Source organism: Porites lutea, chromosome 5 (genome assembly GCF_958299795.1).
Source record: "Porites lutea chromosome 5, jaPorLute2.1, whole genome shotgun sequence".
Lineage (NCBI taxonomy): Eukaryota > Metazoa > Cnidaria > Anthozoa > Scleractinia > Poritidae > Porites > Porites lutea.
Window position 1 is genome coordinate 23284822 of NC_133205.1, and position 12498 is coordinate 23297319.

At 40.0% G+C, this 12498-nt stretch overlaps 2 protein-coding genes across 2 annotated transcripts in view; one reads left to right on the forward strand and one right to left on the reverse strand.

Annotated features, from left to right (window-relative positions):
- LOC140938111 (uncharacterized) overlaps positions 1-658 on the reverse strand; it is a 7188-nt gene extending 6530 nt beyond the window's left edge. Inside the window, exons 1-2 of the mRNA XM_073387640.1 lie at positions 601-658; positions 137-318 (exon numbers count right to left, since the gene is read on the reverse strand). Of these exons, the coding sequence (XP_073243741.1) occupies positions 137-318; positions 601-658 (240 nt within the window). The remainder of the gene's footprint in view (positions 1-136; positions 319-600) is intronic.
- Positions 659-5375: 4717 nt separating this feature from the next.
- LOC140938112 (uncharacterized) lies at positions 5376-6862 on the forward strand. The gene is made up of 2 exons (XM_073387641.1): positions 5376-6222; positions 6588-6862. The coding sequence occupies exons 1-2, from the start codon at positions 5376-5378 to the stop codon at positions 6860-6862; spliced, it is 1122 nt and encodes a 373-aa protein (XP_073243742.1).
- Positions 6863-12498: the final 5636 nt, after the last annotated feature.

Below are 12498 nucleotides of genomic sequence, written 5' to 3' on the forward strand. Positions count from 1 at the left end.
TAGAACGCCAAATTATGACGTCATAATGGATGATGTCACCAAAATGTTTGAAATGAAATCCCTATTCTCGCAGACGAAGAAAAACCAATTTGCATATGAATTTCGTTAGGCTCCCAGAACACTGTAAATTTAGTACCTGGCACTGATTATCTGGGTTAACTTTGTTGTACTGGTAACAGATGTCGTTTATTTTGCACTTGCTCAGTACACAGTTTGCTCCATCTGGGTCATAGCAGGGAGGGCAGTTGCAGGTATAGCTGCCAGGAGTATTAGTACAATTATATGGGCATCTGCCGGGCGTCTGACACTCATCCACATCTGAGAAAAGAAATAACATGCTATAATAAACATATAGTTAGCGAAGCCTAAAAACGGAGCTCTTTATAAAACCGGCAATAAACTTAAAACCATTGCATCCAAAGAAATTCTTAGATTAACTCTACTTCCGTCGTATAAACGGATACGAAACACTGATATAAGGGAACAGGCTGTTAACTTTTTTAACACAATCAGTTTCTGCAGTTTCTTAATCACAATCAGTCATGATTAGTTTTTCACGATCAGTTTCTTATGGTACTGAGACTGTGCTGATTAAGATACTTGATGAGCTCTTTTTAAATTTGGACAAGAACGGAGTGAGTGGCCTGGAGTAGTACATGATCGACCACAATTTATCATTGCTGAAATTAGAGGCCTATGGCGTTACTGACAGAGCATATAATTGTTGTCAGTCATATCTCTCCGGTAGACGTCAGCTAGTCTGTATTGATGGCAAGTTGTGGTCTTCCCCAAAGATCTGTCCTTAGCCCGTTGCTTTTTATTGTATGTTAATGACATACAACAATGCTCGAATAAACTAAAGTTTTATCTCTTCGCAGATGATACTAATATCTCTTAAAGTCTCTAGAATATATAGTAAATATTGAATTACTAAACCTCCACGAATGGTTAACATCCAATAAGTTAACTCTCAATGCTACAAAAACTAACTTTGTAATCTTTCGTCCTTATCAAAAAGGAGTCATTGCCAACCGAGCCTTTACATGTTCGATAACTAGAAAAATGGAAATGTTACTCTAAAGTCCAAAAATTACATAAATATCTTAGTGTGTTGCTTGATAAAAACATTACTTGGAAACATCACATTGACGCTATTACGGCAAAAATCAGTAAAACTATTGGACTGATTTCAAAACTTCGGCACTCCATACCTCGTCATATACTATTATATATTTACCAAACATTAATCCACCCTACCTAAACTATGGTCTTGCTGCCTGGGGTCAGGCACCCAAGACTTCCCTCAATAAAATTCAAATTCTCCAAAAGAAAGTGCTTCGCATGATGTATTTTACGGATATACGTGAACACGCAATTCCTCTGTTTATCGACGCTGATATATTCAACCAGTGTCATTTATGTATTATTAGAACTGTGGCTAGTCTCATGTACGATATTAACAGCAACAAATCGCCAACAAATCTCTTAAATTTATTTGAAAAAACCTCAACAATTTATTTATACCATACACGATCATCTACTTCAGGTAACTTTCACGTTAAAAGCTTAAAGCTGGAAATAGACAAAAACTCCTTCTCTCGTCTTGGCGTAAAACTTTGGAATGAGATACCTTGTCATATAAGAGATCCTACTAAAAGGGATGTATGAAAGTGCTTCACAGATTGCTTTCCGATATCTTAAGAAGAGAAAAAGACTATATTGAGGCGTCATTTATAATAATTTAAAAAGTTCAATTAACAGTTAAGTGATTTCTGTACAAAAGTATTTATTTTTCGCTCTCTGTCAATTTTTTTCGTTTTTCCTTAGATTTAATGTAATTAAAATAAAACTATGATAGAAATATAAATTATTGTAACTTAAAATATTTTCCTTCCTTTCCTTTCCTTTCGCCTTATTCTTCTGTTAACTGGGCCGTCTGGATTAGCAATTGCTATTTTTCTGGCCAGTCTATTGTAATCAATAATTTTTATTAAATATTGATGGGATGGGATGAATTGTTGGAGCTGTTGGACTCGCTTCAAACCTTGTACCGAGAAAATAAGCATGCACCGCTGGCAGCTTCAACAAGTGATGAAGCGGATAAAATAATAGATCGTGTGGATAACGAGACAAAAAAAGCTCGGCTTTTCTTATCGCAAAGTAACAGCAAGGAAAGCGAAGGAAATAACACAAGCAAGATCGGCACATTTGAGAGCGCACAATGATTGGCAAAGATGGTCACGTGGTCGATGCAAACAAACAGCTCGAGCGGATTCGAATCCCAAAGTTTTCGAGGGACAAGAAAGATTATCAGTCGTGGTGGGCAGCGTTTTCAAGTTGTGTGGGTGAAAAAAATTTGTCAGCTCAGTTTAAAATGTTGCGGCTCGAAAGTTGTTTAGAAGGAGAAGCGGCCGAAACGGTGAAAGGGCTTGGTTACTGGGATCATGCGTACGAAGCTGCCAAGGCAGGGTTGAATCGAAAGTACGGGGAAAACAGGCGGCGGGTCCAAGCCCATATCGATGAGCTACGTAAGATGAGGCCAATAAACGCTGATAATCCAAGAGAGCTAGAAAGATTCGGCGACATGGTGGAGAGGACGGTGGTTTCTTTAAAGGAAAATAAGAAGTTTGCTCACCTGGAAGTAGGAACATTGTATGCATTTGTGCTAGAAAAAGCTCCTCAAGCTCTATTAGCCAGTACTACCGATGGATTAAAGAAAAGGGAAGCATGGAGTCTGTTGAAGAGCTGCGTCACTGGGTTGCTGAGGAAGCTGAGTACCAGGTACAAGCATCAGAAATTAATCATTGTTTGTCCAGTGTTGGAACTACACGAGGAAAGAGCTCAACCAAATCTTATTTCGAGACCGCAGAAGAGAAACGTGATCGTCCCTGTAAAGTGGGCAACCAAAAACACCCAATTTGAAAATGTGTTGTGTTCAAGGGAATGGAACATAGAAAGAAATGAGAGACGGCAAAGAAACTTGGACTGTGTTACCGTTGTTTGGGGAAAGGGCACCTTGGTGACTCATGTACTTGGAGTAGAGAGTAGGGAATTGACGGATGCAAGGACAGACACCATCGGTTACTTCATGAGGCTGACACACCCGTGACAGAGGAAAGCAAGTCCAGTACATATGAAACAGTACAAGAACATGCACAGAGAAGTATATTATTCTGAAACATGGGGAGAGACGCTTGCAAGTTAACTGTTTCTTGGACGAGGGCAGTGATACGTCCTATGTTAACAAGGATGTGATAGAAGAATTGGGGTTTGGTGGTAGGAAGGAAAAAGTAATTATCATTGTTGCTAATGGTCAGAAGGTCAATTTAATGTCAGCAACCATGGAGATTGGTTTGGTGAGTCTGGATGGTCGGGTGGACACAGTCATTGTAGCGAAAACATCTAATAACATCTGCGTTAGACTTAGGGAAGAGAGAATTGCGAACAACCAAGACTCTGGGTGTCCTGTGGGCCGCCACAAACGACAGATTTTCCTTTTGACACTCATTACAGTTAGATGGATTTGAATTCACCAGGAGGAATGTTTTGAGGCCAACAGCATCAGTTTACTACCCATTAGGCTTCTTATCACCTTATGTATTCAGGTCCAAGTTGTTCATACAAAAGGCTTGGCTGAGGGCACGGGATCGGGATGAACTGTTGCCGACACATCATCAGCAAGAATGGACAAAGTGGTTGAATGACCTTGAATGTGCAAAAATCCCAAATCCCAAGTCATAAGGTGGCAGAACTGAGCATTCATACATTCAGTGACACCTCAGAGAACGCATACACAGCTGTAGTTTACGCACGTCATGTGTATGAGGGTGGCAACATTACTGCTCGATTGATTATGTCGAAGTCTCGGCTGGCATCATTGAAAGCAGTGATCGTATGAGCATTCCCCAGATTAGAGCTTTTGGGTGCAATAGTCGAATTACGATTAACAAGACGAGTTTGCCCTGCACTCAAGATACCTACAAATGGAGTGACCTACTGGATGGACAGTATGAATATGGGGTACTGAATCCAAGGTCAGAGTGGAGAGTATAAGCCGTTCATAACCCATGGTGTTGGAGAAGTTCATGAGTTCTCTGCTCCTAATCAGTGGTGCTATGTTCCTACGGATCTAAACCCCACCGACCTGGGAACAAGAGGCCTTACAGTAGAAGAGATAGCAAGCGCAGACTTATGGTGGAATGGGCTCGAATTTCTGAAGGAGTCAAGACAAGAGTTTGGCAAGCCAGCGTCAACGGAGGACCTTGAACTTAAAGGAACAAAAGAAACAGGAACAAAGGATGCTACCAGTTACCTAATAATTGAAGAAGGTGGAGAAACGGCTATTGTCGAAGAGGTGTGGCGATTGGACCCCTCAAGATACTCGAAATGGTATCGAGCCAAAACAAAAGGAGAACTGGAAACTGGGTTGTCTTTAGCTCGTGTGACAGCGTGGGTGCGCCGATTTACAGACAATTGTCGGAAATCAGCTGAGCAAAGAGAGAAGTGTGAACTGAAGCCATTGGAGCTTCAAAACGCTGAGGAATTTTTTGGGAGGTTCAGTCTAAAGTGTACGCAGCAGAGGTAGAGCAATTGAGAAGGAATAAGGAAGGCCTAAGAGGAAGTACATTGGCACCGTTCAATCTAGTATTAGTTAATGGCATTTTGAGGTCCCACACCAGACTACGGCATGCGGACGATCTCCCATATGATGTAAAGTGTCCAATCACACTTCCTAAGAGGAATCACGTCACAGGACTGATCGTTTAGTACTACCATGAATTAGAGGTTCATCAGATGGGGCTTAACTATACGATTGATCACGGACAGGAGAAATACTTAGTGGTCCATGTTCGTGAACAAGTGAAAAGAGTCATGAGAGAATTTTTTGAGTGCATGAGACGATTTCGATCAAAGCCAGCTCACCAGCAAATGGCACCGTTACAGAAGATTAGACTGCAGCAATCCTCCAGACCTTTCGAGAGCTGTGCAGTAGACATTGGAGGACTTTTCTTAACTTAGCAAGGACGTGGAGGAGTGCAAACTAATCGCTATTTGTGTTTGTTTCTCTGTTTGAAGACTCACTGTTGTCACCTAGAGATGGCGTCCTCTTTGGACACTGATGCATTTCTTAACGCTTTTGTCAGAATAACTGCGCGGAGAGGATGGCAGCAGTAAATATTAAGTGACAATGGAACGAACTTTGTAAGCGCCTCGAGGTAACTGCGAGACCTAGTCTCTGCTATAGACCAAGACAAAATACAACGGATGACCTCCAATAAAGGAGTGAGTTGGAAATGGAATCCACCTGCAGCGCCACATTTTGGTATGATCAAGTCAGCAAAGCAAGCTATTTTTGCTGTACTCGGTGATGCACGATGTATGCAAGTAAACTTTTTGAGGTTGTTAAGAACCATCTCCCAAATATGCATGCTTACGCTGATGACACCCAGATATATTTATCTTTCAAGCCGGACTCTACTGCAGGGGAACAAGATGCTATCACTGTTTTTCAAGATTGCATTTCAGATATTAGAAGTGGGACGATTGCAGATAGGTTAAAACTGAACGATGACAAGACGGAATTTATAATTATCGGCACACGCGCTCAATTAGATAAAGACAATGTATCTGAAATTGTGGTCGGCCAAGCAAAAGTGCCAGCTGTAACGATCGTTAGGAACCTCGGGACGTGGCTTGATACGAACCTCACCATGTCTGCACACGTAAATAAAACGTGCCAAGCTGCTATTTATCATCTGTATAACATTAAACGCATTAGCAGGTATCTGAGTTATGATGACAGGAAGTCTATAGTTGAAGCAGTTATAATGTCACGTATAGATTATTGTAATAGCCTCTTGGTTGGTGTTCCATCCACCCAGCTAAGCAAGTTACAGCGTTTACAAAATGCAGCGGCTCGCCTTGTTAGTAACGTTGCAAAGCATGATCACATTACTCCTACACTTGTTAATTTACATTGGCTTCCAGTAATGTATAGGGTAAATTTTAAGATAGCAATGCTTGCTCATAAGTGTATCTATGGTAACGCACCCGAATACCTTAAGGACCTAATAAAAGTTAAGAGTACCACCAGATATAATCTTAGATCGGACGTGGAGATGTTACTCGAGGATTATAGTGTACGATCAAAGAAGACACTTGGAGACAGGACTTTCAAAGTAGCCGCCCCTAGAATCTGGAACATTTTACCGAAGGACATTAGTAAACAGGACAACTATTATACTTTTAAGAAACATCTAAAGACTTATCATTTTAAACTTGCATACAATTTCTAATTAAACATGGGTGTATATTAATTTTACTTTCTTTTTTTTATCAATTTTAATGAAACATATAACATTTCTTTTAGTTATAATTATTGTAAGTAATAGGTTAAGCACTAAATAATTAAGTTAGGTGTCATTTACAGATATATTCATGTTTAATTCATTTTATTCATTAGATATATTCATGTTTTAATTTATTTTTTTAGTTAGCTTTAATAGTTTGTAATGCGCATTTGATCATTTGATATATGTTAATTTGCACAATACCAAATAATAAATATTATTAATATTATTATGCAGAAGTTAATGATGAGGAGTTGGAGACAATCTTCATCGGGGTAGAAAGTCTGCTGAATTCGAGACCTTTAACAGCTGTGAGTGACGACCCTAACGACGGCCGCGTTTTGACTTTAAATCACTTTCTGATCGGGCAGACAGGTGGTGATTTTGTACCGGAGAGCGTCGACACCGAGCCATTTAATCCCAGAAAGCGATGGAGAAGACTAAAAGAGCTCACAAGACATTTGTGGAACCGATGGATGAAAGAATACTTACCGCAGATTGGATCAAGATAGAAATGGTACTTCCGTAACGACAATTTGTGGGTTGGAGATGTTGTCGTTGTTATTGATCCCGGTACAGTGAGGCGACAATGGAATGTTGGGCCCATAGAGCAGACGTACCCCGGCCTGACAGCCTTATGCGAGTGGTGGACGTTTGGGTTAATGGCAAGACCCTTACGCAACCAATAACTAGAATCTCTCAGCTGGAGATTCGGGACACCGAGCTGTAATCAGATTAATGTGTAACAAGAACACTTCGGTGAACTATGATCAAGAGCTAAGGATCGGTTTCATTTAAAATGTATTCGAAGTTCAGCTTCCCTGTAATTCGGCAGGAGAAGAAATGTTAGTGACATCGTGAATTGCGTTACATTATGTACGTCCTGACAATTATCACGTGTCTATGTCATTTAACGTTATTGAACTCGGACTCTTCTATGGAACTTGACACGAGACTTGTCGAGATTTTTCGAGATAGTGTTGTTTTGTTAAGAGCTTACAGTCTATGAATAGAATCAACACCCGCCCTCTCGGTACATTTGAATCCAATAGACCTCTTAAGCTTGTATGTTTTGTTTTTCCAAATACAGGTCACGCGATAATACTCTAGGGAACTGTTTCTTTCACATTTCGTCTTATTCACGTGCATATGTACGCATAATTTATGAGAAGACAAAGGGTTAAGTTGCCCTGGAACCTCTTTTGGGAAAACAAAACATACATCAAGCTGAAGAAGTCTATTACAAAATGGCGGTGAAGGTGATCATGAGCGCTCGATCTCGATGATCTTACGAAAAGAAGTGGATTCATATACTTCAACAAGTGAAATCCCTACCCTTTCACATACCTGAAACCTGGAAAAGCACCCCTTTCGGGCGGCAACTCCCCGTATCGGCCATTATAGGGAGTATCCTCTTTTATTTTATATATACTGAGAAATACTCACCAAAAAGCTATGTCGTACATTTTCGTACGCAAATTAGTTCTAGCCAATCAGAGGAGCGAACAATGTTTTTTCACGTGTGAGAAAAATGATACGTCCAATCAGAAGCCACAGAGGTGTGCGAGTTTCGCGCCAAAATTCTCGCCTTATTGCAGCTTGCAGCCTGGTTCGCACACATTCAACGAGAAAGTTTTACTCAAAGAGTTTTTCTCGCTAAAAAAGTGAAAAACATTTCGGAAATGGAGTGGAATAGTTTCGTTTGTTTCACTGTCGATAAAGAAAACGGTAGACAGCCGGCGAAACAACAGCGGAAAGAGATAAACAGAACGAGACGTAAGCTTTTGTTGTGCTTTTTGTCTGAGCTACTTTGCCTTTCATTTAAGCTTAAGCTTATATTGAAACCGGCCATTTTACTTAAATTCACTTATTTTCAATTGTGCATCGAGAAAAAACAGTTGAGATTACTTATAGTTCTTGGATTACCCCATATCCTTAACGTTTTCGTTGTCATTTGGCGGTAAGTGTGTAGCGGCAAATTTTAGCATTTTTGAAAGATCTAAAATAAAAAGGTAGCCAAAATGATGAATGTCTCAGTATGTATATAATAAACACAATACCATATGGAAAGTGCTTTGTACGGTATTTACGCACTCGTTGTTTTTGTATCAGAAATCTTACTCGTTCACTGCGCTCACTCGTTCGATTTCTGATACGTCAACAACGAGTTCGTAGATACCGTACGCCAGCACTTTCCATGAAGTATTCTCTATCTCCCCGGGATTCTATCACTAAAATAAGATCCTGAACGTTTGATGGCATCAAGAAGCCTATGAAGCAAGAATTAATTCCCGTTCGAGTAAAAAATCACTAAGAGCACATAAATTCACTCAGCAGAACTCGCGAAAAAAGGAAATTTTGATCGACTGTTTTCTTTAAACCCTCAAACATCATTTGGTTTGGTTTCGTCTCACGATGGGCGATTTCTTCCCAAGAAATGTTACCTTTTCATCCATGTAGATGGTTTATTCTTGGTTAAGACGAAAGTCGTCGTTAACAACAAAAAAGCCATGGGTTTAGATTGGCAAAACAATAACTTTGCACGTGTATCACGCTTTCTTGTACATTTCTTTGCCGTCGTTGCACGACTACAACGAGAAACTTCTTCATATTTTCACGTTTTGTGGAGGACGTGAACACAAGACAACAATTTTCTTTTTCTGAACTTCGATACACTTCTTTAGAATTCAACTCCAGAAAATTCGCCACTATTTGCCGAATTGAACGAGATGGAATAAACGGGCAAAAAAACTGTCACTTACCGGTTCCACAGCAGGTCCCCGTCCATCCTGAACTGCAGGAACACCCGTAACTATTTTGCGAGCCACCATGCAGACATAAAGAAGGGTCAGTGTTGCATGCCTCTGTTTGGGTAGTTGAGTCATGGGGACAACAACCGTCAGAAGGATCAGCGTGTCCAGTTCGTGTCCTTGTACAACCAGAACCGCAAGAACATGAACAACCACTCCATGTTGACCAGTGGTAGGAGCATACGCTACGTCGACAAGCATGTTCAGCCTCGCCTTAGCGACCGCTCATTCTCGTCTCCAGAGCCTCGTCAAGGACCTAGTCACGTGGCTAAAATGTTGTGGGGTCGGAAAATATAAATAAAACCCTAACAGAGATCAATGTGAGTGTGGCTCAAGCTTAACACCATACTAAAACAGCATTGTCATAAATTAAATCTCTAGTTTTCCGTACTATGAATCTCCTTGATACCTTTCTGTGTGGTCAGTGTCAGGGCCGCGCATTTTTCGTAAATTTCTTTAAGCACAGTACTAAGACCTACTAAGTGACACCAGAATGGATGACTTCCCTCCCAAACACTCTAAGTGAGATCAAAATCTTTACAACCCTAGGCGAGAGCATCCCAGTCACTGAAAATTTGTTAAATTTGTTATTTCTGCTTTTCTTGCGATATTTGTCGACGTGTTTTTCAATAAAATTTCTTGTAACTTTTGCGATTTTTGCGAAATTTGCGGGCTCCTCGAGGGCCTCCTTTTCCTTTCTTCTAAAAAGCTCCCTCCGCTCGCTAAGAAACTTGTGAGGTCGACTTGTAGCAAGTCTATTGCTGCCATAAAGTTTCTTGTTACTTCTGTGCTTTTTTTTTTACGAATTTTCGGCCTTATAAAGGGCCTTCTTTACCTTTCTTCTTTATAAGGCTGAACTTTTACTAAATTTGTTATTCTAGTTATCCTTGCGTTATTTTTTAGCGCGTTGTTTTCGTTGCAATGGAAAATTCGTGTTACTTTTGCGAGTTTTGCGAAACTGAAATTTGCGGACTTTTAGAGGGCCTTCGATTTCTGTTACTAAGTTTTCATAACACTGCAAATCAAATTCTTGTTATGACTTTACCAATTTTACTACAGTTCGCAATTCTTGTTGAATTTGTTAATCTTGTTTTATTTTCCATTCGTCTACACATTTCTGCAAGCAGTTTCCATTAACCTTTTTTTTTTTGCTTTAAACTGCGACAAAAATTGGCTAGCGAATGTTTGCTACAGCTTGCAATTCTTCCATGTTGAATTTGTTCAGTTCTTGCTATATTTCAGGGCTATTTCGTCGACACATTTCTGCAAGCGGTTTCCTTTACATTTTTTTTTGCTAAAATTGCGAAAAAAAAAAGCTAGCAAATGTTTGCGAGTCAAGTGCAATCCTGAACATAAGTGAATAGACTGCTCGGAAAATGTCTGTACCATGTATCGAGCCACACTTGCCAACGCCTCTTGAAGTGTATTTTGCCGTGCTTTTCGAAAGAACAACGCTATTTGGCTGAAAGGTCCAATGCTAGAGAACTCATTACAGTGAATCGGGTTCGTAGAATTTAGCACCACCAACGGGACTGTTCATTCCGACTGGTTTTTCCTCGTGAATGGTAGCCTGATTTTTCCTGCTCACATCTCTTTGAGCCATCCCGCACATTCTGAATGCCTGGAACAGGCTGTGGGAATGTCGTTACAAGTACAGCAACTCTGTTATATGTCTTATTCGGGGCAGCTCAGGACGCCCAGTTTTCAGACTGTCTGAACCATCCCGATCTTGCTTGAGAATCCCGAATCCCGGCCAATATGCGATCGGGATAGGAAAAATCCAGATTTTGAAATCTGTTCTGATATTTCCAAATGAACTTATGATACTTATACAAGAACACATAACAGAGTATACTTAACTGAAACTGATAGCCAAAATACTTTAAAAAACCGCACGAAATGTAAAATAAAATCGAGTACTTGTACGCGACGCCACACGAAAAAAAATAAGCATAAAAATGACAAACGATTTAGCGAAAATTTATTTTAGACAGAAATTTTCCTCTCAGACTAGAAATGGCGTCTAGAGGAACAAGATTTCTCGGGGAGAATGCCCCCAGACCTCCCTAGAGGCTCGCCCCTTCGGCGCTCGCGTGATTCGGCCTCGATTATTAAAAAATATCCCGATTTTAGCTACTCAAAGCGTTGGACAGTCTGAATGATCTGGTCGAATGTCACAGTCTTTTTCCTTACTCAAACTTTTTTATCGCCAAATGTTCCACTATAGCTCGGGATGGTCCTTCAATCAGTGGGTGTTAATTGATGCAGTCTACGTAGTTAATGTTGGACGTACTTGTAGTTAGTTTCGGGTGATTTTTGCCATATAATGGTAGTTAACTCGCCATAACGAAAATTTAGTAAGATGGGTGTAAGAATTATGATAAAATTTGTTCTCCATATGTCCCCAGAACTACCACATGGACACTGAATGATACCTCGAAGCTACTGATTATGCCCCACAGGGAAGACCGGGGTATCCCATTTTATAATAGCCTCGTCCCCAGTTAAAGTATTCAATTCTGGATAACACCAGCAGCCTGAGTTTATGTTTTCGACATAAGGCAGGAGCCGATTACAAAAGTTCTAAAGCAATTATCTTCTTGCATAGTAAATCGCTATTTTCTTTTTTGTTCTTGTTTTTAATCAAGACAAAATGGAATAAGTCCGCTTTGGCGTTTAGGGCTAAGGGTTAGGTAAGATAGATAAAACGTTTATAAAGCGAAGACATATTTTGTCTAGGAAGTCCGAAGTACAAGAAGTTTTCGGAATCCTAACTTTCAGCACTCATCCCTATATTGGAGCAATTTTTATGGATAAGACCGCGCGCGTTCCTCACGATCGATAACATTTGGTGAGATCACGGGATGGAGATGAGTCAAATCAAGATAGCAATGATAATACAATTATGAAAAGAACCGCAGTATTCGCTTGTCAACATGATTTGAAAGGAAATCGAAGATTGTTTAAAACAATATATCAAAACAAATACAATTAAGCTGTAAAACAGCTCATGATAAGGTACGCGGATTGACACTCGCATCGCACAGTGTACGAAAAGGCCGATAGGGAAATATTGAAAGAAAACATTTTCATACCTTCCGTACTGTTTGCCTCTTTGGCCTTACAACGGAAGTGTTTCAACTTTGGAATGTACTCTTCTTTCTCCACAACAAATAAATAAACACCGCTTTCTTTGAATTTAATCAATGTTGCTGTCAAACACTGCTATTTTTTGGTATTTGTGTGACTGAGAATGACGGCTATTCAAACAAGTGGAACAAAAAAAACCCTCAAAAATTTGAAAAAAGGTAATCGAACTGTAATCTTCCACGTCAACA